We start from the raw sequence: 26,817 nt of genomic DNA on the forward strand, positions 1-26,817 counted from the left end.
CATGAAAGGTAGGGAAGAAAATCCTGGCTGAGACCCCACGTGTCTGATTTGACATCCAGGCAGCTGACAAACAATTAGGCCCTCTATAAGTAGCGCTCTGAACCAGGCTCGCCCCGGGATTAGGCCACAAATGAGCCGCACATCACGGCTTATGTCTCCTAAATGGAAAGTGAGTGTGTGCGTGTGTGTGTGTGTGTGTGTGCGTGTGTGTGTGTGTGTGTGTGTGTGTGTGTGGAGGTAGGGGTGTTATATGTGTCGTACACAGTGAGAAAGTGAGTTTGGTGGTGTGTAGGTGTGGGTTGTGTGACACTTAGCAGATTGGCGTTATTATCTATCTCTGGCCTTACTATATCTTGAACACCTCATGAAGAAATGTGTGTCCAGTGTGTGTTTCTGTGTGCGCAGATCTGCTTATTCATGTGCATGTTTTCATGCAGGTGCACACTAATGTACACAGATCTGCAGATACTCTGAACACGTGTGTGTGTGTGTGTGTGTGTGTGTGTGTGTGTGTGTGTGTGTGTGACTGCTCACTTAACTGCTGTGTTATTGCCGGTTCTCTCCGTTGTGTGTATGTTTGACATTTCATAATTGCATCATTACTCGCTCAGTCTCCTCCTGCAAGAAGCGGGTGCATTGCAATTTGCAACACATGCTACCAGCAGACAGACACTTGCCCTTGATTATGGACCTGGGTGGAATGGCTTCCTCATCAGGCTGTCTTGATTCACCCCAGCATGTGGGGAGACACATGCTGCTGTGGGTGAATCTAATTGATTGGATGGCACCCAATTCCCAGGTCCAAGTCTCCTCAGGCAGCCAGAGTGAATCCGTCCAAGTGAAGGATGAAAATAGGCGTTGGTCGCTCCCCTAATAGATTGGCATGGGCTTCTTCCCATATGCCTCTGGTATCACCCTCAGACATCTCCGGGTGCAAGTTGGCCAAACCACAGGCCACAAAGTGACACAGCCTGGATCTTCACTGATTAGAGAAGTGAGACACATCCCGCACCAAACTCCACATCCAATTTTATCGTAATTATATTTCCACTACTAAAATGTTACACTTCCCCTGTCTCCTCCTTATGGATGATTAAAGTGCGTAATGTTGAATGCTGGATAAAGAAAATCTTGGGGTTCGCCGAGTTTGGTGTTTCACAGCTAAATTCTTGTCCCAACAGGTCAAGCGCCCCTCTCTCGGAGAACACGAGTGCCATTTCAAAGCTTATTGGATGAAAGGCTCGTTTGCCCTTGGCTGCCAAAGATGACGTTGCCATGGAAACAGCTTCTACTGTTATCAATCATTGACTGTCTGGCAGGTAAACCACCTTTTTTATATGAGTAATGATTCTTTCACGTTTGGACATTTACAGTTGCGGGATGATAGCTGAAGAGCTGAAAATCATGTCAGTGTCAGAGATGATGGGATGGCCCAGATTTAAAGGAACACTCCTCAGTATTGACTTCCATTCACGACGCAGACACAATGCTCTCAATCTTCCCCCTCACTACTCTATGATTGTAACCTGATGGAGGGACTTTTGCCGTTGTTGCCTTGTCTTTTGTGCTCTTTTGGCACTTAGTAGAACAGTTACTTAAAGAAATACATTGGTTATTAATGTTGATCATAGTGTTGCTCATCAAGAACAGAGACCAAGGACTGCTCCTCTAAATTCACAACAAACTGAAAAATGACTTTTTGGACATATAATGGGCAACAGTTTTAACAATGAATGATTGAAAGAAATCCCTCTTGTATCATATGAAAATATAGTTGTTTTTAATTGCTGGAAAAACAACATTTCTACATTCAAAGTGACAGGAATGGCAGCCTGGTACAGCAGCACATTCTCAGGCGCTCATTCTTTGCAGCACCTCAAGATAATATGAAACGTATTGAGTCATTTCCCATGTTTAGTAATGTCCAACCTCCCATTTTGAAAGAGCCTCTCTATTAGACCCGAACATCCTATTTCCTCCAGGAGGGAATCATGGAGGCCGGACTCTTTTCAAAATGGCACTTTTTTTCTGTCCTCATGCTCAGGCTGTTACTGTTTCTCTGACAGATTGTCTGGACAGTGGATCATACCATGGTCCAAGATGGAGGATGGAGCCAGGTGACTTGTTCATTCCCGTCGACTCCATAGAAGAAGAAGCTACTCTGACCTGTGATGCTAAGGGAACACCGCCACCTCAGTACAGGTAAGAGCACAGTCAAATTAAGGTGTGTGGAAGCGTTTAGAGAAAGATGTCAATTTTTTTACTTTGACAATTAAAACAAGCGAAAATCTGATTTACAAATCAATAAAATCTGTCTGAAAACTGGACTATAAAAATACAGCACATAATCGGCAGTTCATTTGCACTTTCTCCCTTTTCCTCTTTTCACTTTCATCACTGAAAGCATTTTCTGAGCTGTAAATGTCACAAGAGGAACTTGTTTAATGTACAGTACTGTGATCAGTGCAGGAAATGGGTATATGGGGGACATAAAATCACTGGGGAAATCTCTTTAAAACGATCAGCTCTTGAAAGAAATCTGGATACTTTCTGGTGCAAATCTTTAAGAACCAAAAAATATGTATAGATGTATAAATACATTATGCATAGATATAGATATATTCTTCATATTATTGTCAGTCTTGCAGTTTCTCATTTATGTGAAACCAATTTCAGTCATTTACAACACTGTAAATGAGGATTCTTCACAAGGAATAGGAGGGTGCCTGCTACCCTTTTTAATTTCCTCCAAATCACACTGAAATGCATACAGACACTCTAAGCAGTGGCGTCATTACGGCTTCACTAATTCATATTGACTAACACGCCGCCAATCTGCCACTTGTCTCGCCAGATATTATCTTGGTGACACACATGTAGCATCTTAATGCATCTTAAATCTCCTCTTGCGAAACGCCACGAGACCCAGTGCAGGTTGCTAGACACCAGTCGGCACCAACAGGCATTGATTACAAGTGTCTTTGGCGTTCAGCAGTGGATTTACTGCAGCACAGACAGCGCAGACGAGCTGAAGGATGGCGGTGTGGTGCGCATACACTCAATATTTTCGGCTTTTCACATTCCCCGCCTAAGACCAGGTATTTCCATGTACTGATTAAAGGTGAGATGAGCATGTTTAACGGGGTGTCTTGTCAAGCTGGCTGCGCTAGGCTCTGCATGCCCTCAGCACCTCTTTGGCTCCTCTCTTGAAGTGCAAATGGTCTCGCAGTGCTCCCTCCCCCTTTCTCTCCACTCTCCCTTCTTCCTTCCTCTGCCAGTGCCGTCACTCCCGAAGACATGAGACGTTCATAGTATGCACACTGTAGCAGCATGATAACTCACGGAAGAAAACCACATCTTCTCCACAGCGGGTCATAAAAGGGATGCAGTGTCGTTTTTCTTATTTTTCAAATCTAAACCGAAGGTGACTTGCCCAACCTTTACTTGACCCGAGGTTTGAAGCCTGTGGCTCTGGGTGGTGGGAATCCGGAATACTTGAGTTTCACTGCGGTCAGATGGTCCGACGACAAGTGTTCACAAAATGAGTCTCAAGCAGAGTAATTCAGTTTTGGAGTTGCTATTCAATCATCTGCCCAGGTGATGTTCAGTGCACCACTGAACAGCAGAGGCACTTCAGAGCAGGTCAAAAAGGGGTGAAAATGGGGACTCTGGGATAAACAGCTGAATGAATGCGAGTGGACACAAACACCTATACACACACACACACACAGGCGTGTATCAGTAGCTGATCCAACCCTTTCATCGTGCAAACAGTCTCTCAAACTGTATAGCCTTTAGAAATAGTGGGGTTAATCGCAATACATACAGAATCACAGCCATCAGTATCTAGAATGTGACAGCACATGCAGTGGTTTGGATTAAGTCTCCAAGAAATTATTTTGGAGGCTGGACTTGAAAGCTTTTGCAAAGTTGCCCATTATGGCCTCCATGTCTTTCATTTCCTCTTAAGGGAAGCAGAATAGAAAAATGTGGCTGAAGGGAAAAAAAATACATATATTTTCTAGGCTTGAAAAGTGTTTGTCCTTGAACCCATCAATGCTCCATTTTTGGACCGCATTTTAAAGAGAGGGTTTTTTGAGTGAGTAGTGGTGGCAAAGAAAGAAAGTCTTCTCTCGCTGAATAATGGGACTTGTTTAAATCAATGAATTAACCTTGTGTTAGTAAGAGTTATTTTAGGCGCTTCATTTATTTGCTAGCTCAATCTGAAAGTATTATTTTTTTGAAATTCCCACGCCTGCTAAGTGTGGGAAAGATGTAATAGAAGGTGAAAAGGAGTGTAAAAGGCATCCTTTTGTTACATCAGCCCACTGTTACCTCTTGCCAAGTGCTAATGTTTTGCCCTAATGAGAAGTCAAAGGTGGAGTAATGTCACATTATGTAAATATAATGTGACAGAGAAGAGGTGATTATGGGTAAGATGGATGATGATGTCTAGGAAGGCTTCTAAAACCTTTATCTTCTGTTTCCCTTAAATAGCAGAGGGCAGCTTTGTGTATGATACTCTTAAGATTAAACTTTAATGATTCCTGTGGGGGGAAAAGGGATAGCTGCAGCAGCAGATAGTGGTAGTGGGAAAAATAGAATACAAACAGAAAGATACAGTATAAATAAGCCATCTGCACAAAACACATAACCAATCACGCTGTAACATGTAAGTTAAACAAATGATTTGGACATATGGACTTTGCAGTTTTATGGATTACAGAATATTAGATTACAGGGACAAAAATATGCAACAATCATGAAACATATGCAGAATATGATACTGTAGGTAGACATGACATTATCAATAACTTATAAAAATGTCAATGAAAAGAATTTAGGACTATAAAGAAAACAAAAATGTGACTAAGACCACAGAAGCCATTCAAACGCTTATCAGTATATTTACTTTTGACAGACGTGCACACAGTTGTCGACTGTCTTTTCCAGGTTTCTCTTTATGACTTTAGAAAACACTTTTGTTTGAAACTTTGTTTGTTTGTCAGGAAAGTTGAGGCACTGCAGGAAAAGAATTAATGGCAAAAAATCACACGCTGTTCATGCTTCAACCTGCGAATTCCTCTGCACCAGCGCAGATACACAGTATATTATTCTTACTCTACTCAAGTGAGTTACTGCAGTGAGTTGTGTTCTCCCCTCACCTCCTGTCAGACCACCTTGGTTGGTAGAAAGAAGAAGACAGTGCGTTTTGCCAGGGACTGATGGTGTCTTTGCCCCCACAGATGGTCATTGAATGGGACTCTCATAAATCTGGGCCTGGATCGCCGGCGGCGTCTGTCTGGGGGCAACCTCATTATAAGCAGTCTGGACCGCTACCAGGACGTAGGGATGTACCAGTGCATGGCGTACAACACTGTAGGAGCCATCCTCAGCAGGAGAGCGAGTCTGCAGTTTGCCTGTAAGTTACAGTCAGTTTTTGTCACTTTTTACCAAGACGTTGGCATGGAAGAAGTGTAACTGCACTTAGCAAATGATGCAGACGCACAGCAAACTGGGTGGCCGATATTTGCAATATTTATCAGAGTGCTGCAACGTTGGTGTGAAGCTACATTAAATGTTGAAGTACTGTAACGTGGGAGCAGTCTGAGTGTGGCGACTGTTGTACATGCAAGCTAAGAACGGCTACTTAATTTATCATTGCTCAGCTGTGTTTTTATTGGATGTTCTCTGGGGTAAAGCAGTCAACCAAATAGCTTAAGTAGTGTACAAAGAATATCTTAAGAAGGACTGAAGCCTGAAGAAACCTTGACTGGAACATAAAATGCCGGTACTGTTATAAAAAAAGAAAATAAGAGTAATGCAAATGAATAAAATAAACAGTGCAAACATTGCTTTATTATTCAACTGTACTGCCACAACAACAATAAGTTAGACTGTATGTAAACTGTGACTTCTTTCACATCACATGTATTTGGTGGTGAAACCAGCAAACATCTCGAATGAACAAAGAAAATTGATACTTGCTATTTATGTGCTGTTTATTAAGGCTCCTGTTCATGATCACAACAAAACAGCTTTTCACACCTTCTCTTGTTGGTGTCTGGCCATGCAGATACACTGTGATGCTCAGAAAAGGTAATAATGACATTTAAAAATAACTCAACAAAAACAGTATCCTGGCTACGCTGGATAATCTACACACCTCGCTGATGAGAGTGTTTTGAGGGTTTTTTGTTTGTTTTTTTTTAACCAATTTTCACCTTCAAATGAAAATAGTCCCAATTGGAGACTGATTGCAGTGAAGTCTGTGGATTATACAGAGTAACTGTGAAATAGCAGTGTGGCTAGATACCACTAGAGGTAAGTGGGAAAATATGTGCATGTTTTTTTGTGATCTTGACCCTTTCACTAACCCATGCACTGGAAAACATATGTAATAATATACCTAAAGTGTATCAGTGTTGTTATTATGTGGTTTTTAATCTGTTTTATCTCAGCATCGTTTGGATGTCATGTTTAACCTACTATAGCTTATGTTAGACCAAGCATCCAACCGCATCTCATGGTCTTCATTACTTATTTTAAATGTTTTTTTTTCAACTTATATCATGCCATGCTCATGTGGTTACACAGCTTTCATAGACTGCAGCTATGACCTGTTCTTACCAGCCTTGTTCCCATGTCCTAAAATGTATATCTACTCATTTAGGGCTTGGGTTAGATTTTCTGCACTGTGTTTTGATCTTTTACAAAACCCATCGCGTGTTGAAGCTATTTTCTGTCTCACCCTCTCTATCTCTCAATTCTCATGACAATTTCCTCACGGGCTTGTGTGTCAGTGTCTTGCTGAAAGCTTTTTACTCTGCTCTGTTCCACTCTGATATCTGAGATCCTGCAGTGATCTTTCTTGTCTGTCTCTCCCCCCCAGACTTAGATCATTTCAAAGTCCACACCAGAAGTGCAGTGTCAGTCCGAGAGGGACAAGGAGTGGTGTTGCTTTGTGGAACGCCCACTTCCTCAGGAGGTAAACTCTCCGGCCTTCATCTTAACCTCCAACACTGCTGCGGTTATTTCAATTCTAGGTGTTTTGACAAGATTAAAGTATAATCTTGCCACCATTGATTAGCCTTTTTCTAATCACACTTAATTCTCTTAATCACATTTAATTATGTGGTGAGCGTGATCGGCTCATGTGCGTCTCTGTCTGTCTTGCAGACCTTACTTATGCATGGGTCTTCAACGAGTACCCATACTTTGTTCAACAAGACAATCGGCGTTTCGTCTCCCAGCAGACGGGAAACCTCTACATTGCCAAGGTGGAGCCCTCTGATGTGGGTAACTACACTTGCGTGGTGATGAACAGCATCACGAAGGGCAAAGTCCATAGCTCACCTACGTCCCTGATCCTCAGGACAGATGGTAAGACTCAGCTTACGGCCTTGATGTGACAAGTGTGCCTTTCAGCTGTGTATTGAGGACCTTTCCTTTCAAGGCGGCTTTAATCATCATACTAGCATGAGTGCTCTTTGTCCTGTCGTGCCTCACTGTAGTTGAGTCACCGAGTGCTAATGCCTGTAAGTAAATAGTTGCTCCTCAATGTAGGCCAGCAAACAAAGCACCCAAATCTGCTCTTTGCTGACTTAGCTTTCATATAATTCGCATTCGCTTTAAAAGCCTTCCCTGTGCTTTCACATGAAATCGCAGGCCCGGCCCTCAGTGGTCTGTTGTTCTATTCTCTGTTATGCTTTCATAGAAAGAGTGAATAAAGATTGCCTTGGGAATGAATTAAACATAAGCCATACGTCATTGGACCATTACATTGAGTGTTCCGGTGGCTCAACCAGTTAGTTTCCACTCAGCGTACTGTACATGTAGCTGCATAAATTTAAATCCCATCGCGTCACTTTCTGATCCTGGTCTCAACTGTCTTCTGATAAAAAACAAGAAAACTCCAGAGGTTGGGAACTGCCCACTCAAGCTTTGAAATAATAGATAAACAGCCAGACTAGCTGAAAAAACAAGGTTTCCAAATACGCTCCGTCTATTCCGCCATGAAGAGATGTAAATTATTCCATGCTGGTGTTTCTCTGCACTCCGGCGACTGCACACTTAAGTGATGTACCGCTTTGAGTTTACCCATGAGGGAATGTTTGCTCATGTGTCTTTTATTTCTCCTCTGTTAGCTTTACAGTGCTATTGTTTGGTCCATAATGCAAGCCATATTGCTTGTAAGTCATGAATAATGGAAGAGTGAGCAAGTTCTTGTGCCTGCTCTTCATAGGAGTGATGGGTGAATACGAGCCGAAAATAGAAGTTAATTTCCCAGACAATGTGCCCGCCGCGAAAGGATCAACAGTTACGCTGGAGTGTTTCGCCCTTGGGAAGTAAGCTGGATTCCTTGAAGCATGTTTTCAATCTTCTGCTGTCTTTCATTCCAGATGAGGAAGCTCTGGATTTCTATATAGTAAAGTTACTGAGGCAATTATATTTCTTAGAGTGTGGCATGGAGCCATGATTAGTCTGAAAGCCATATGAGACCGCTTTTTTTGTTGTTGTTGTTGGATTGGGTTAACTAAACCATTCATCCACCAGAAAAAAAAATACAGTGAATAGGCTTTAAGCTCCATCAAACACGTTATTGCAGGATTATTACAAACACCTGCAAACCTGAGCGACAATCTTAAAAGTTCAAAGGGACTTTGAATCGGAATCGGTTTAATTCCCCCTCTCTCTTCCAGCCCTGTCCCGGAGATCACCTGGAAGAGGGCTAACGGCGTTCCCTTCCCCAGCAAAGTCAAGATGAAGTACTCGAACGCCGTGCTGGAGATCCCCAGCTTCCAGCAGGATGATACCGGAGGGTACGAGTGTGTGGCTGAGAACAAGATGGGCAAGAACACGGCCACCGGTCGGCTGGCCTTCTATGGTACTAAGGCTTTTGTTTTGCTTCATAAGACAGCACAATAAAACCTCACTAACTGTAAAATTATTAAGAAATGTGTAAGATCTTTGTTGCTGATATCAAGATTTGGTTTATATGGATAAGAGTTGTTATTTTTAATTACAGCTCATTCTTATATACACAGCCAGAAAAAGTCAATACCGTCTTCCCGAATAATAAGCGCTGTTGGTTTTAATTTTACCGCAGTTATTACATTTTGGGTTCTTGGCTGACTTCAGCTGCGAATTTTGTGAGAGAGGGGAAAATGACACTTTGTGTGAAATTGGAGTTGACGGCATGTACAGTGCCTGCGAAGTGAGCTGTGCTTATTATGAGCACAACACTCTACCCATGACAATTCCTGAAAAGCTGTAAATATGTAAGAGGTAAGATGCAGGGAGTTGTGTGCTGGACGGGAGGGAGGCAGGCAGACGGGGGTGAGGTTTATTATACAGAGAATTAAGGTGACAGCTCAGGGCGAGCGGTGATGTCGGGCTGCACTTCACCCGTCAGGAGGGCTCCCTGCTTTGTGTGTTTGGCGATAATCTTGAGTTGCCACAGGCTGCTGACACATTTAAGTGATGAAACTGAGAGTGATACCCTACATTCACTCCTCTCTCCTCTTTAAAGTCAGACCCATTCTTCCAAGTTTTATGATTCCCACTTTATTTGAGCTGTCAGTCTGCGCATGCTTTCCTTTGAACTATTTTAGATGCGGCATGTTTAATGAGATAATTCTGCCCCCTTCGAAAATCTGTCCTCGGTGGTTCTCGTCAGATATTTCACTGGAGCATATTTGTGTTCCCTCAGCCAAGCCTCAGTGGATCCAGGCCGTGAAGGACACAGCCCTGGCCATAGAGGAGCGACTGTACTGGGAGTGCCGGGCCAATGGGAAGCCCAAACCCTCCTACACGTGGCTGAAGAACGGCCAACAGCTACTCTCAGAGGTAAATCACTGCCTGTCTTCTGCCATCTACCGATGTTTCATTTTAAAGACTTAATCTTCAGCTTCAGCTCATCCTTTTCATTTTAGAGAGCCTGGCGTCAAACACGTTGCTGTTTTTCAAAGTGAGATGAGGGGAGAGTGTAAACATCTTGCCGAGGTGTGCCAGTGATGAGACATGGATGTAACTGTCTCTTATTCGGCTCTACCTTGGCAGATTACACAGTCTTAGAGAGTGGATCAGTGTAGTCCCTGGGAGATTGCTCCATTTCATCTGAATGGAGTCAGTGGTTCTTTTTCATTATTCATGGTGCATGTTTAAGCTCCTGCAGATTTAGGGACAATGGGCTTAATCTTCTGTGAAATATACTGTATATAGCAGCACACCTTACTACAGACCACCAGAGAAATGCATGGAGTCTTGCGTATTTCGAGATCCGCAGCTTTACCGCACCAGACTTGACTTTAACGCGTGGCTGAGATTTATTTTCTGAGTAGCATTTAATAATGCTCCGGACGAGGACTGCAAATATAACCTGTATAATCTGATTCTATGATTAAAAAGGCATTTTTTTAAATGTCATTCTTTAATTTGATTTTAAGGATAGGTTCACTGTTGCAAGATTTAGAATATGATTAGCATTTTTACCATTAAAGGGGCAGTATTATCTAGTTTTCATGGTTTTCAGTTTCAGATGTGCAGGATGTGGCTTATGTTAAGCATGCTTGTTGTGCAAATGTATATACTTTAATTAAAATGATACTGAGAATGAATGCAAGAGCTTAATCCTCACAAGCAAAACAGAAACAATATAAGATCAGACTGACGCGTGTAGCATTATGTAAGGTTTCTAATGCAAAAACCTCATGTGTGACACCCCAAACAAAATCTGTGCTGGATAAAACATTCATCAAAAAAATGTTTGATGATGCATGTATATGAAGAAGAAGAAAATAACTTTTATAATGATGGTGGGAAGATGCATATTTGGGGAACAAAAATGTGGTTTGTGCTCTTCATTCTCTGCAACATAATCCTGATTTGATCTACGCCCATTGACAGTGCCTCTAACCCGATCCAGCGCTTATTGAGCTTTTGCCAGAGCGCGCTGAGCAAAGCAGAAGCTACCTTTAAGTCTTAAGCAATAATTGCTTCCTTTCATCCTTTTCTTCACAGGACAGAATCCATGTGGAGGACGGAGTCCTGTCAGTGTCAGTGCTGACACTATCTGACGCTGGCATGTACCAGTGTGTGGCTGAGAATAAACATGGCGTCATATATTTTGCCGCTGAACTAATGGTTTTAGGTAGGATGGCATTTATCTCTCCCTTAAATCCTAAAATCATTGTTGCCAAAGAATCTTAAAGGTCAACTTACTGTCATTCTTAAAGGTTGTCTGGATTAGCGGATAATGGGGTCAGTGAGGATGGTTTTGTGGGGCCAAACACATTTAAAAAAAAACATCTCCCTTCGTGATTTCCTGATTTACTTTGATGTGATGGTGAGGTTGGGCCAATAGATACAGAATTCCCTGTACAGTAAAACCAATTAAAAGTTATGTTTCATTCAGGTAGGCTTTCTTCATAAATCCATTTCATACATAGAAATTGGAATAAAAACGATCAGTAATGGTTAAGTTCTACATCTATTTGATCCCTGTTACAAGTGTTTAAAAAGGTCCGTCTCCGTCACTTTGCGATGTGATGATTTTCACAGATCAAACTGAAGCATGCTTCAAATGCCTTGTGAGATTTCCGGCAATCTCGTGCTAAAGTCAGTTTACCGTTTCCCATCAGCCTCTCCCCCAGACTTCACAGGGAACATCCTCAGAGCTTTGCTCAAAGCCAAGGCAGGAACTACAGTGACTTTAGAGTGTAAACCCCAGGCCTATCCCATCGCCAGCATTCTGTGGAAGAAAGGAAACCAGCCCATCCACACCAATGACAGGTAGTCACTGCACCGAAAAGTTGCTGCATGTGTTCTGAAACTGCTATTAGTATTTGTTCTGTATAGATATCAGGTGCATTATTTATCCCCACCTGTGTTCTTTTACACAAACAACAAACATACGCAAACTGCTCAACTGCTCGATGTCCGTGATCATGCAGAACATTGACGTGTATCAGAGTTTATCTAATGATAAAATGATTCTCTGTTCTTGGAAGTTGGATTGTAAACTGCTGCCTCTGTTTTATACACTCCTATAGGATCACACTCTCCCCAGATGGAACGCTGAGGCTTGCCAACGTGAGCAAGTCTGATGCAGGCAGCTATACGTGCTTCGCTAGGAATAGATTTGGCATGTCGAGTACAACTGGAAGGCTACTTGTTACCGGTAAGCTCCGCTGTGAAATAGCAGAGTGTTTGTGCATCCCCCACTTAGTAAGCAGAATTTATTGCTCAGTACTGTATGGATTAACACAAGGGAGAGCTACTGTACCGCGAGGACTTGAGTCAATAACTGGTGGGCTGAAAACACAAACAAACTTTAGGTTTTGCTGTGAGGAGTGTGTCAAAACTTTGACGGACCAAACATAAAGTCTTTGCGTAATTAATTAACATCCATCAATGTTTTTAGATTAATTTTCAAATGTGATTTTTGTACATTTACTTACTGGAGGGGGGTGTAAACGGCACCAAAAACTCAACTGCAACTTGAAAAAAAAACTCTTGTCTTTCAGTTTGATTTTATTGAGTCGTTTTGTTTGGCTGCATTCTGCAGCGGCTGCAATAATGCACTTGGAAGGTGTTTGAGAAAATACTTGATCATTGTTTCGCTCAAAGCAGTTGAAACAACCAATTTACTGCAACAAATGAAAGTGCCCTGAGTGGAAGCAATGAAAGCGTTAGTGAGGGGGTGTTACAGATGCTGTTGTTGTCGAGCGTGTGTTTCCAGTGGCGCGATAGTTGCGTGTTCGCTTATTGGTTTTATTCATTTGCCGAATGCTATTGTCTGCTGCTGTGATTGCCAAGGCCAGTTTTTTTTATGTCTTGAGTATTTTTTAAGGCCATAATGCAGTCAGCGACACAGAGCCACGACCCAGACACTGATTATTACCAGCTTAAGAACTGAGGTGACACTTGTTTTATTTTTTATCCCTTTACAGTCTACATAAGGTAAGATGTAAGAGTGCAAATCCTCTTCCTTTGTGTGGAACCTTCTTCATTTGATTCTAGCAGATTCATTACTTTGACTTTTGAAGCACAGCAGACTTAACCAAATGATTGCCATTGTAGACTTTGAAGCAGTGCCCCTCCAGTTTTATCTGATCCACAGTGTATTGTAATTGCCATCAGGATTTCAGAGGATGATTCTAGCCTTGTCGGGCTGGAGTATTAGGCCATTTTAGTAGCGGCAGGCTTCCCGTTATCACATTATTCGACTTTCATGGAACCTTCCTTTATACAGATAATACAGCTCTGCCTGTGACTTAATGTATTACAGAGCATGTTCGTGTGTGACAGGCAAGTGTCGCATCACCAGTGAGCCTCTATTTGAGAAAATCAACAAAGCGCACTGCTCATCTCGTTGCAGTGAAATGTCTCATGTTCCGTGTGAGATTGGCAGCCGCCCACGTCAGAGATGACTCCCTCTCACTTTTATTTTATTTTATTTTTTTTCTGGGGCAGATCCAACCAGAATCACCCAAGGGCCAGTGGACATGGAGATCATTGTGGGCGAGAGCATCGTGTTACCCTGTCAGGTCGCCAGCGACCCCGTCCTTGACGTCTCTTTCTCCTGGGCCTTCAACGGACAGCTCATCGCCAAGGGAGACGGTCACTTTGAGCTAGTGGGCGGGGTGAGTGACCCGCAGTCGTACGTCTTCGGAAACGTGCGAATGGGCAGTTGGCACCTCTTCCCATCTTGCTTCACTTCATCCCTGCCATTAGTTAAAAGAGACAGCTTGTGGTTTGACATCAGGGCATTTCTTGGAGAGATTTACTGTGGCTAGTTTTGCTGCAATGGGTGTGATACCATCCTTTCTCGCTATTCTAAAAGCCCCCTTGGAGGCATAGTGAGCTGTGGGAATGTGAAAATCTTTGGAAGGAAGCACTATTAGATCATTCAGCCCCTCTAAGCTTCCAATTGTACTTTTGTGAATGGAAACATGGCAGTTGCTATGTCCAAATACACTTGCTACTTAAAAATCATCATGTAGGTAATGTAGTTGCTCAGCCATTGTGACAGGTTGTCATCTTTTTGAGTACACTTCCTACTTGAGCTCAGCCTTCTGAAGCAATCTATTTTTTTTTTTTTTTTTTTTACTTTGGCTGGTCTTGAATTCTTTTCAAATCCTACTCTGACATAGCCTGCTGCAGAGCTCCTTGTAACAGAAAGGGGATACACATCATTAGGGGTGTCTTTTAAAGGGATGAAAGCATGAGCAGAACCCCACATGACAAAGCACTTTCAGAACACCCTCACACCCTTCGAGATTAACCATTCTTCCCGTGTGTGTTTGAGTGACAATGCTCTTATCTGAAAAGGCACTCCTTCCCCAGAAATGCTAGAATGTCCCCAGTCCAAAGAGATTATCAACTTAACTTTGCTGCTTCAAGGAATTTAATTTCCATAATTAAACCACGTTGGCTCTACTGCCACATTTCCCCGCCAATGCCAAGAGAATGATTTCACCACTAATTTACCATTTGCTGCTTAAGGGTGTCCTCTCAGATGAGAATCTAGAGGGTCTTTTTTTCCCCCCTCTTCGATCGAGCACAAACCGACTGAGCTAGTAATAGCTTATTTGTGTATTTTCTCGCAACAGGTCTTGAAGGTCACGGTGATGACCTCTACAAAAGCGATTGAAATAGCCGAGGTCTTGTCAGACACAAAAACTCCATTTGCTGCATACAGTTTTTGTGAATTCTGGCCTTGAACCTTTTCGTTTGAGCCCATCTGGGACAGCAGTATGGGACTAAGAGGTTCTGTCATATTCAGAAATGTTTCATTATGTTTGCCTTCATGGCCATGACTGCAAGAACTGTCAAGAGATAAGTGTAAAATATCTTTGGTGTAAAATATCTCTTTAGAAATGGGCCTTTCTGCAAAGTCCCGGCTAAATAACTGCAGGAGCTGTAAACGTTCTTTGGCACGGCTATTTACTGCACCTTATATATGCTTCACTACATTCTTTAATAAGCTGTCACAAGGTCTGTTATCTTTCATGCTACATAAAGCTTTCTTTCCTCCTTGGTAGAGAACAGCAGGAGATCTGATGATCAGGAACATTCAGCTTTACCATGCTGGCAAATATATCTGTGTGGTGGACACGGACGTGGAGAGCCTGTCAGCCGTGGCGGTATTGATCGTGAAAGGTAAGAAAACCTCCTCTCTGCTCTGCAGTCACTAATTAAAACAGGGCTTACAGCCAGAGTTGTTTTTAGGTTCCTGTTTTATATAAAGGGAAATTAAAAACCTAGACTGTAAATGGAAAATGGACTATATAATGCTTTTCTACCTTAACGGACAAAGTACTTTACAATATGCTTTTCATTCACACACACACACACACACACACACACAAACACACACACACACACACTGAGCTGCCACGCAAAGCTCTGGCCTGCCCACCGGGAGCAACTTGGGGTTCGGTGTCTTGCTCAAGGACACTTTGGACATGTAATGGCTGTAAAGTTGGTGATGAATGTAGCCATGAAACGACCCACAATGAAAAGATGTCTGTACTCTGTAAGGGTTGCCAAATAAAGCTGGGTTGCACAAAAAATGGAGGGAAAAGATATTTTTGGAGACATCATATGGATATGCTTTACTGAGACTATGAAGAATGCTGACCGTCAGGCCGTATAATGTTCACTTAAGCTTTTAAACTCGAAATGGGGTTTTGTTTCAGCCGGTGATTGCAGTGCCACCAAAATGCCCATATCCTCATGAAAATCATTCTGGATGTCATCGGAGAGTGCACAGTTTTCATGTCCTGCTTATTTCTAGTCGCAGTGACTTGATTACATCAAATAGAGGAGGCTTGCTTTTCTTTTATATTGCATTCACAGATGTTTGCGGAAGTAGAGAATTTACCCAAACTGTGAAATTATAGGAACATCAGCTACGATTTTTTTTTTTTAGAATGTATTGGCTTTTTTTTCTCTCTCTTTCTTCGTAATGACCAATTTTCAATATTGTTGCAATGTACTTGACAGTGGAGTGTTTAGATGCCTGTCTGTGCTCACTCATGCAGGACGGATAGCCCCAGAGAGACACAATTGTCGAGAGCTACGTCAGGAAGAACAAAATAGAACAACTTTTCTTATATGTTTTGTGTGCAGAGTGAGAGGAGGGATGCTTCTGGCTTTGATCAATACGCCAAATAGCCCAGCGAATTGACACTACGCAAATATGTTAAATGTCAAATGAGGTTGAGGGATGACTTTGGTGTCAAGATTTGAAATGGCTGGATCCATATCTTTATCTTGTAAGGATACCCACCAGTGATTCAGCTTGGCATGTTAAAGATCTTCTAGGCAAATGGCATTAATAAGCACTCCTTTCCAAATGGCTGAGGACTAAGTGGAAATAAGGCTGTTTATCAAGTAGAAGCAACATCAAGGCCGTGGAAATGGATTGGCCTGGTATTGACTGGGGAGAAACCTGTCTGTGACTCAGATTGTGCATTATTTACACTTCCTGCTCACGGCAGCTGTCATGGATGTCTCATTGCTCGGATCGAATGGCTTCAAATGTTGGGCGACAAAGCATGAAGCTGGATAGAAAACCAGCCATGGAGTGCAAAGAATGGCTTTGCTTGATCAAACTTCAGACCTCTAACAAACTGACAGCGGTCACATGTCGATTTTCCAATCTAGCAGCGGGCCAGTCATTGTTTTGTTTGGGAACCCCCACTACCTTTATACCTGTGACCCATAAAGGACACAAATAACTCTTGCAATCAATGTGCAACGGCATACTAAGCACAGGCAGTGTATGAACTGCCCAAGATGCATGCTGGGGTCACCCGAATGACCAAGAAACATGTTTTCTCACTTACCTCCGGTGGTATCAAGCCATGCACGTAGTTTTGGTTTTATTTGCCCCCAGGTTGTGACATATCTGAGATACCTCAATACAATGGACAATAACAGTGGTGGACGAAGCACTCAGATCATGTACTTGACTAAAAGTAATACACGAATGTAAAAGTACTCCATTACAAGTAAAAGTCATGCATCCTACTTAAGTAAATAAGTATTATTTGCAAAATGTACTTAAAGTATCAAAAGTAAAAGTACTATTCTTTCAGAAAAATGGCCTCTGGGACTGATATATTATTATATATGCCATATTATAAGTGTTTATACTGATGCATTTTACTGTTGTAGCTGGTCATGATGTAGCTAGTTTTAATACTTTTAGTATTTTTTGTCCAGTGCTTCCAAACCGCAGCCCCTCCAAAGAGTCACAAGATAAATTTGAGGAGTCATGAAATGATTAATGGAGGAGAAAAGAAGAAAAAAGAAGACAGTTCTGCTTCAAAAATGTTATTACTTTTTTATTATTTTTTCTCTGATCTTTGCTTTTTGCGAAACATTGGATGATTTGACCTCTTTGGGCCTCAAACAGTTGCTTAAATTAAACCGTCTGAGAAGTTTAGAGGGGAAGTCACTCTTTGGTGGAACTGCTAACAACTCATCTGAAACATGACAAGGCGCCCCAACCAGACATTCCTTTTTCGTAAGGGAACTCCTCTCTGCCAGAAAAATTGTCCCGTGCTGTGTGCATTATCCAAAGCAATGGGGACGCTGAATCTGGGAAGCGATTTTGCTGTTGAATTTTTTAAAATGCCATTTTTCAAAGCTGGGAGCGCCACAAAAGAAAATCCATTCAACCCCCCATTTATTTTGGAGTGCAGGCAGAAATCTCATAGATGGATAGCTCAGAACCTTGACAAATAAATCCAAAACTATCTGCATGGATATAGACTGCGAGAGGTGGGTGAGAAAACACCGAGGCAGAATCTAGCTTCCCTCAGTGGCTGCATTTACATGTGTTCCAAATATTAAGACAACAATGTGAATAATGCATGTAACTGTGATAATGTGTCAGGGGGATTGTGCTTTAAGTTGGAGCGAGTGTGATCGCAGCACTTTCATGATCATACTGGCAGTAACACTGATTATTGGTGTTATCGGCGATTGACACATTATTGCAATCTTACAATATAAGCCGGTGATGGTAGCTCTATCATTTTGCAGCGGACTATTTCCCATCCTGCCTCACTCCACTCCTCTCGCGGCACTGAAGGTCAATGATAATCGCTCCTGACACAAAGACTCTTGAGTGATCATTGGGGTTCTTGTTTTCTTTTTACAATTGCAATGGAAAAATGTTTTAGATGCCACTCCACGGTGCCTCACAAACACTCCACTGGGTGGTGGTGGTTGTGGAGAAGGTCATGTTATACGGATATCATCATGGTCATTAGCATTCAAACCACTTGGTGAGCACCTGTGCTTGTTTGACAGTTGCATCATCATCATCCTGGAAGACAGGATGTAGGGAAATACACAGTCACAACACAACACTGTACAGTCATGTGTTTTATTATCTCATCACTTTTATAACATACTATCATTTAGACTCATTTCTAACAAGTGTGACAGCGTGTATTGCAAATTTGGGTAATATTCACTTCAAATTGAATTATAATGTTGCTGTGTGTAAGTGTTCATAATACAGCTAGATATTAATTTGCTCTGTGCCAAGTTCACAATAAAAGCCCAGACAGTCTGTCCATATTAATAACGGATTATTTGAACACCATCAAGACACTGACAGCACCTCGTACCTCAGCCAATGAAATATAATTAAGAGGATAAGGAATTGATCCTTGATTGTGTGCTCCATTAATATGTATTAATGAGGCCAGTGTATTAGAGCTGCTAATGAGTTTTACAGAGATCAATATCTCTAAAGCCAGGGCTTTAAGGGCAAATGTATGTGGGCAGCACGTTCAAGCCTTCTGTAAACAAAAAAGCGTTTTTTTTTTGTTTGTTTAGCATGCATGTTGAGTGCGTCTGCTAAATATTTATGCATACATGCACTTATACATAAAGCATGTACATACTGCTCGAGCCATAAACACAAAAGTAGTTGTTTGTGTTTCCACAGCATTGACTGTTTGTTAAAATAATCATTTAACGCTTTAATAATTAGATTGTTTTGCTTCAGATTAGAAGCCCCTTCAGAGCCGGCGAGGAGCGCGAGCAGAGCTAGGGGCGTTATTAGTCTGCGGCCTGTCTCACAGCTCTCCAGTGGTCTATTATTTCTGATGAGCCGACACGTTCATTACAACAGGAAACAGTAGATGAGACCAAAGTAAAACATCACACTGTTTAATTGGAGGGATAATGAAAATAAATGATAAAACTCCAGTTCTCCGGGGCTATGAGGCGTTTTCATCTTTTACCTTTTTTATTTGACTCCCTGCATCTACTTACTTCTGCTGTTTCATCGATCAATTACCAGGAGGACCATGAAAGGGAAGGATTACAGGTTGGATGAATATTGGAGGATAAATCTTGAATTAACTTTTAATTCCTTGTGAAGGGCATAACTTCTCCTCCAACTCAAAGCATTTTAAAAATGTTTTTTTCTCTCGTTAATGTTGATTTCGAGATATAAAGGCTTTCAGCTGAGCATCGTAATCTCTTATAGCAATATAGCTTAGGTGGATGTGTTTTTTATGCAAATATATCTGCTGTTCGTGTTTTCTTCGTGCTATGTGTGAGCACGCACATTTACATCCACATTTTGTAGTCTCATCTGTGCAAGTACCTCACGGCGTCTGTTCCTGTGATTGAGCCAGGCCCCCCCAGCCCTCCAGACTCGGTGACGGTGGAGGAGGTGACAGACAGCACAGCCCAGCTGGCCTGGAGCCCCGGCAGAGACAACGGCAGCCCCATCACCAATTACCTCATCCAGACCAGGACTCCCTTCACTGTGGGCTGGCAGAGGGTTAACACAGGTAGGCTGCACTTGAAGGTGAACTTTCATCTTACACCACATGTAATGTTATTCAGATAATTCCCGCTTTAGCTGAGAGTGTAGGGTCAGCTGCAGAACGGAGGCTCTGGAGATGGTGCGGATTCAGGGTCTTACTCGAGAGAACTAGAGGTCACTGTCGCCGCTTTTAGATTGATCTCATTTAAACCACTTTAATGACCTTTACACCTGCCTCAGTCAAAACCAAAACCCTTTTTATCTGGTAAAGACACGTCTTTTTGGATGGCGTCTAGCGTCTTGTTCCTAGGGTGGTTTAATGCATGTATTGCAAGTTGCTATGGACAAGCTGCCAAATGAATGTTATTTAATAAAATGTATTTTTATTTGATTAGTTTATTTGACAGGGACAGTGCTCATTGATCTACGACCACAGGTAGCCGAACAGGTTGATGTCTATCTGTTGTCCTTCGCTATATGTTAAATAGGTGCCCAAGAAATACCATAAAACGACATGTATATCTTAATCTTTATTGCACAAAAGAGTCCAGTACACTTCCACCAATGTAACAGCTACTAAACAAGAGAGTAAGAGGAAAGAAACAAGGGAAAAGTCGGTCAAGTTAAAGCTGCTGTAATCAATATTTTTATATTAACGAGGGATCAAATCACTGTGCGTAATGTGAAAGGGGTTACTTGTAATGATGAACCCAAAGATAATTATCACCCAGCTCCCCTCAGCGCTTCAGCTCATTGCTTTGGACCAGTCCGTGCTGCTTAAGACATGCTTGTTTAATGATTTGTCTATTTCATTTAATTAATTTTGAATAATTAATTGTTTATAGATTTGTTTCCCTTGTTTTAGTTTTATTCTACTTCCACTTTAGATATTCCCTCTGTTATATGCTCATGTATATGCTGTATGTTTTCTGTTTTTTCCAGTCCCAGAGATAATCGATGGGAACACGCTGACGGCCACTGTAGTGGATCTCAATGCCTGGGTGGAGTATGAGTTTCGGGTTTTGGCCAAAAACAGCGTTGGGGTTGGAGAACCCAGCCCTGTGTCAGTCAAGACCAGGACAGAGGACGCAGGTACAGTAAATGTGATTCACTTTTTCCCCCCTTGAATCATTCATCCTGATCAGATAGAAAATAACTATGATCTCCCAATGGTTTAGGATTACCCATCCCCTTTTTGTACAACTTTCTAAAGTCCAAAGTGTTTCTTATATGGAGGTGTGAGCAAGGTCTGTGTTGTGTAGTTCCTGATGCAGCGCCAGGTGATGTGGGCGGAGGAGGCGGAAGCCGATCGGAACTGGTCATCACATGGGAGGTAAGTCATCAGTCTTATGTTCTAGTCTGTTACTCAAAGTGCCTGCAGTTAATCTTTTTTATTCTTGAGCGAGGTGCTGAATATTTCTCACTAAATCAAGGCCCCTTGCTCTGTTTGGCTTGTGGGTGTCATAAATTTGGGGTCAATTGAAATCTGGCGCTCCAGTCGTTGTAATTGCTTAACTGAAGAGTCTGCATGTACGGCAGCAGCGACCACTGAATCTGACAGTTATTGTCATTCGGATCTGTGGTGAATTACTGTTGTTCAGTCAAATCTGCAGTGCTCAAATGTGGCAATGGAATAAACCGAAAAATAATGTAGATGTAAAAAGTCATTAGTTGGCTAAAGCTATCTCATTATTTGAGTTTTCTCATTTCATTAAATGCAGAAATAACTTTTAATTTTAAAAGCTTCATGGACGTTGTGTAATGAGCTTTATTTTTTTCTTTTTAATGGCATTTTACTGCTCATTTCATTTCTTCAGGTGGGTCACAAAAGCAATTTGTGGGTCACGCACTTCTTTTGGCACCATGAGAGGGGGTTGTGATTGTGTCAGCCCAGCGGCGGGGTGAACGTGAGTGGTTTGTATATGTTTTAATATCACTATAGTTTTGTGTTTCACTCTCAGCCTGTCCCCGAAGAACTACAGAATGGTGAGAGCTTTGGTTACATCATTGCTTTCCGCGCCTTCGGAGAGGTTAGCTGGACTCACGTGGCCACCTCCGCCCCCGGTGCATCTCGCTACGTGTACCGCAACGACAGCATCGCACCCTTCTCTCCGTTTCATGTCAAGGTCGGCACTTACAACAGCAAAGGACAGGGCCCCTTCAGCCCCGTGGTCACCATCTACTCTGCAGAGACAGGTAAGGGAGCGAACGTGAGTGGGATTTTTGCAAAGCTACAAAGCTTTTTCTGCTTTTGAAAAGGACAAAGATCATGAAGGTGGTTTTCAGTTTAAAAAAAAAACTGCATGAAATAAAGAGACATGCAGGAAAATGTATCTGCAGAAATCCTTTCTCAAGTAAAAAGGGTAGAAAACTGTGGGGAAAAAATGTGCAACACTTTTATGTAAGCATAGGTAGATCGCCTCCAAATATCACCACTCTTTTGAATGAAGTGAAAACCGGTTGGCATTTAGATCTATGCTACTCAGCATGCTGAGAGGGGGGTCAGTCTGTAGTGCAGTGTTGGTCTATTTACCAGCAGCACCTTTGTGTGATGATTCATTTCAAGGAGAGATCAACAAGAATGCCGCACAGTTATAAATGTAAAAATTGAAGAGATTTGTTCTGCTTGTCTCTCTCCTTCTCTGGAAGAAGGCGGCAGCGATGCTCAGTCTCTGTTGTCTGTTTTCAGAGCCAAGTGGGATGCCAGCGGGAGTTTGGGCCAGAAGTGTCTCAGCCTCTGAGATTGAGGTGAATTGGCAGGCTCTCCCCTTCACCCCTGAAAGAGTTCTGGGCTATGAGGTACATTTTACCCTTTTAAATGGAAATAGAAATCACACACAGCACAATTCAAATGCTTGTCATCACCCTTGGTGTACCTCAAAGCCATCACCTCCAAACTCTGCGTCGCCATGGAAATGGCTGTTTCAGTTGGGCAACTGTTATAGCCAAAATTATAGAGTTCTTTGTACCAACACGACAGGGAAGAAAAAAAAAACATGTCAGAGCGTTTTTCAAGAGAACAAAAGAAAATTGCCTGTCCACATGCCTTTTCATGTTGCTGTCAGTTATGGAATATCATGATACAGAGCTTCATGATAGTCTGTGCTGCAATACTCCAGACCTCATGTCAGAATACCAACGAATACCATCATACGCACAAGAAATGATACTGAAAACTGTCTGCTGATGTTTAACAATTATGTGTTTTTAAAGGCAACGCAGCAGCACCATCGGAATTGAGTCTTCTTATTGTTCACTAAATAAAATAGGAATATTAAGCTATTACATTTTAAACCCAAAACAGATTTTGAGATTGCGTTCTCTTTTACCTTGAAAATCTGGGACAGCCTGATTGCCTCACCTGCGTACTTCTGACTGAATAATCAGGGTGATCAAAGGGGCTTCAACGTAAGATGTTGTTGTTATTCTTTTGCTCAATAAAATCAAAGTTGTTTCAATATTTCCACCTGGGAAAGGAAAGTTTCTGTTGCCGTTTCATGTCTGAGCTACCTGAGCGATGTCAGCATCAGCTGACACTGAATAGCGATGACAGAAAAGTTGATGGGTGGGGGATGGGTGGATGTCGTTTTGGGATAATTTGTTTTCACTTTGATGGTTAGAAGGAGTGATAACACAAAAGTCACTACGGTTGCTAACTTTAGTTGGTATTTCATCTGTAATATTTTCATTTGAATGCATATCTTAATTAGCTGGATGTTCATCAGTGGAAAAATAAACATTACATGCTGCATTATGCAACATAGATTGATGTATTGTAGCGCTGAAATGATTAGACAATAAATCCATCAGTCGAGCGACAACAAAAATCTTGATTGTTAATTTTGATAATTGATGAATCGTTACAGTCATCAAGCAAAAATGTAAAACTGGTCCTCGCTTCTCCTGGTCCTCGTGAGCATTTGCTGCTTTTCTGTTTGATATGATTATAAATTAAATACCTTTGTGTTTTCGAGTGCTGGATGGGCAAAATAAGGATTTTGACGGCATCACCTTGGGATATTATAATGGCCATTTTTTATTGTTTTTGACATTTTAATGATTAAATCATTCATTAAATCAGTAATACATTAATAAGGAAAAGGATAATTAATTTCTTCCCTATTGTGTCACTATTTCAGTGGTATCAGAGCAATAGTGAAACATTCCTAGGAGTTGAAAAAGTACATTAACAAAGACTTTGTAGTGTCAGAAGTATACATCCTGCTGAAAAGGTAAAAGAAAACTGATCTCTCTTCAGAGGATACACCCAGAGGCAGTTTATTTAACAACACACATTTGTCTCAAGGCGTCAAAAAACAACCACGAATGCTTTGTTGTGCTATATGTGATAGAAAATGCATGCTACCGATGAACACGTTTTGCTCCAATCCAAAGCCAGTTAAATCTCAGACGGCGTGCTCTCCATCTCAAACAGGTGGTATACTGGGAAGATGACACCAAACCAGAGACCATGGGGAAGGTTAGGGTGCCTTGGAACCAAACCTCGGTCACGGTGAGCGGCTTGGCAGGAAACACGCAGTATTTCCTAACAGTCAGCGCCTTCAACACTGCGGGCACCGGGCCCTTCCTCCCTGCAATCAATGTCACCACAAAAAAGCCACGTAAGTTGCGGGCACCTGGGACGGCCTGCTGCTCAAGTGTTTTGATTTTGTATCCACGTTGATTGTAATTCAGAGCATATGGAGGGTGTGAAAGGAGTCTATTCTTAGCAATGTAGGAGAAAGTTAATATGTGTTGAGGCATCCTCATATCACAGATGTCAGATGGTAGAAACAATGTGTAGAAATGTGATGATTCCTGATGTGACAGTTACATGTTTCTGTGCTGACATGTAGAAATTAATTTCTTTTTATATCATGCAGCACCAGCCCAGCCACCGCTGAATGTTGAATGGACCCTAATTGGCTCTCAACTGTCTCTTTACTGGGAACCTGTGTTGGCAATGGAGTCAGAGTCAGAAGTTACAGGCTACCAAGTGAGTTTTACTCTCTCAATATGCTTCACAGCAGAATGTTTATTCAGGCTGAGAGAAAACGTGGACCTTACCTGTGTGGTGGCTCCCTCCGAGCTGTCAGGCTGTAAGAATACTATATTTACAACGTGTTACCCATCGTGTTTCTCTCCCCCATTCAGCTGTCATACAGGAGACAGAGGCACAAAGAGGTAAACACACTCACGACAGCCAATTCAACAGCAGAGCTGACCCTCCCCGAGGACGACGACGACTACATCATCCACATTCAGACGCTGAGTGAAGGAGGGCTGGGCCCGGCCTCGGACCCCATACGAATCCACCAACTAAGTGAGCTCGCTGTTGATAGTTTATTCAAGTTGTAGTGGTTGTTGGAGTTAAAAATAGAAGGTCAAAAGAATATATTTGAGTTTGACTGCATCTTTCTATTAACTCTCAAATGGAAGAAGACTTAAAACTGTTATTTCAAGGTTTTCAGTCTTCAGCCGTAGCACTGAAATATGCTGACACCGCCATGTTCTAGAGAAACACAACACAATGGCAACATTTGACATATAGATTCACCGGGACCCCAAACTCTCAGAACTTGCACCAGGACTTGAAGTCACTTGGCTCTTTTTAAACCTGACAGGGACATTTTGTCCTCCGTTGACTCACCATTACTCGTGTCCCCAGCCATCCCCATTGCGCTCTTCCAGGCTTATATTTTGCTGAAATATGCAGCGCAATCCATCTCTGTCACAGAGGTTGACTTCCTCTTTTACTAGATGCTATTACTGTCCTGTGGGACTCCAGGGGGGCTCTTCTTCTGCTCTAAATGCTAATTTGCATTGTTGATATTCTGTTTTGAATCCCAGAAAAAAGGCAGCTGAGAGAGAGAGAGAGAGAATTCTACGCTGGCTTTTCTTTCAAATTTCATTTGAAAAATAGGCTACTTTTTTTTCTCCCAGAGATTCTTTGGATACTGCAAAGAAAAAGATGTGGGCAAAACACATTAGCAGTCAAAACAGAGTGCAGTGTTTATGGAAACTAGTAGCTGTGGAACATCACAAGTGGTTCAGGAGGATTCTTTTGCATCAATAATATATATTTTATCCGGGAAAGGGTTTTATATGGATATTATGTCATTACAGGAAAATAGTCAGTGATCCATAAGAGCTAACTGACTCACTTAAATCATACATGAGAAACTAGTGATGAGAGAAAACTGCATCAGGCCTCTGGTCCCTTTACACCCAGCTCCCTTAATACACTTTGTACTTACAATCAGTCATAAACCAGCACATTAAAAAGTTTTCGCCACGTTTTAGGTACCCCTGTGTAATGTCAGTATGCATGTTTCATAACTGGAAGTTTCTCAGTTAGAATGTTTTTTGGCAAATCTGTTTTCGGTTGTTTCTGCAGATAACTGAAGATAAGAAATTAGTATTTCATGATGAATGTCCCGAAGTGTTGGTGCTGCTGCCAGCTGCCCGCTTCCTCCTGCAGATTTGACATCAGTTTATTTTTTTGTTTTTGTGTGTTCCAGGTATGAGCGCCCGCGGCTCGAGAGCCTGGAGTTTGGACGCCTCCCCCCTCTCCCTGCTCCTCACCATCGCAATATCAACATTCAGGCCAACGTCATGACACAATGACAAACTCTGCTCTGTTTTTCAACCTTCTTCTAGGTATTTTTTTTTCTTTAATTCGTGAAAGTTGCTGAGTTCATTTTCTTTTTTTCCCTCTCATTTTTAGAGGCAACCACTATTTTGCAGTGTTATTTAGCGGGTACGAGGCAGCACTAGAGTGGAGCGTGCTGTCAGACTTAATTAACAGTAAATGCTTGAGCTTTTTTTGTTTTTTATGTAGGTCTGTTTTGACATTTTTGCAGGTTGGGAACAATGCTCCATTTCAACCCTTTTTTTCGAATGATACAGATGCCTTACTTCCATTCATGTGCCAAAGTAGTTTCCGCCTTCTTGTTGTTATTGTTAAGATAGCTACATGCTTTCCTCAACATTTTATTCCTTGCAGTTTC

The 26,817-nt window shown here is 42.0% G+C and overlaps 1 protein-coding gene across 1 annotated transcript; it reads left to right on the forward strand.

The window, feature by feature from the left end:
• Positions 1-1,264: 1,264 nt before the first annotated feature.
• On the forward strand, positions 1,265-26,426 carry cntn3a.2 (contactin 3a, tandem duplicate 2). Its single transcript, XM_070911027.1, has 22 exons — positions 1,265-1,319; positions 2,067-2,202; positions 5,247-5,422; positions 6,893-6,988; positions 7,180-7,383; positions 8,246-8,348; positions 8,703-8,887; positions 9,713-9,849; positions 11,023-11,152; positions 11,643-11,793; positions 12,054-12,181; positions 13,477-13,646; positions 15,048-15,165; positions 19,674-19,832; positions 20,750-20,899; positions 21,070-21,140; positions 21,769-22,003; positions 22,497-22,606; positions 24,243-24,429; positions 24,691-24,803; positions 24,962-25,130; positions 26,329-26,426. Exons 1-22 carry the CDS (start codon positions 1,265-1,267, stop codon positions 26,424-26,426), a joined length of 3,081 nt encoding a protein of 1,026 aa, XP_070767128.1.
• Positions 26,427-26,817: the final 391 nt, after the last annotated feature.

This window comes from Enoplosus armatus, chromosome 8 (assembly GCF_043641665.1).
Source record: "Enoplosus armatus isolate fEnoArm2 chromosome 8, fEnoArm2.hap1, whole genome shotgun sequence".
Classification (NCBI taxonomy): domain Eukaryota; kingdom Metazoa; phylum Chordata; class Actinopteri; order Centrarchiformes; family Enoplosidae; genus Enoplosus; species Enoplosus armatus.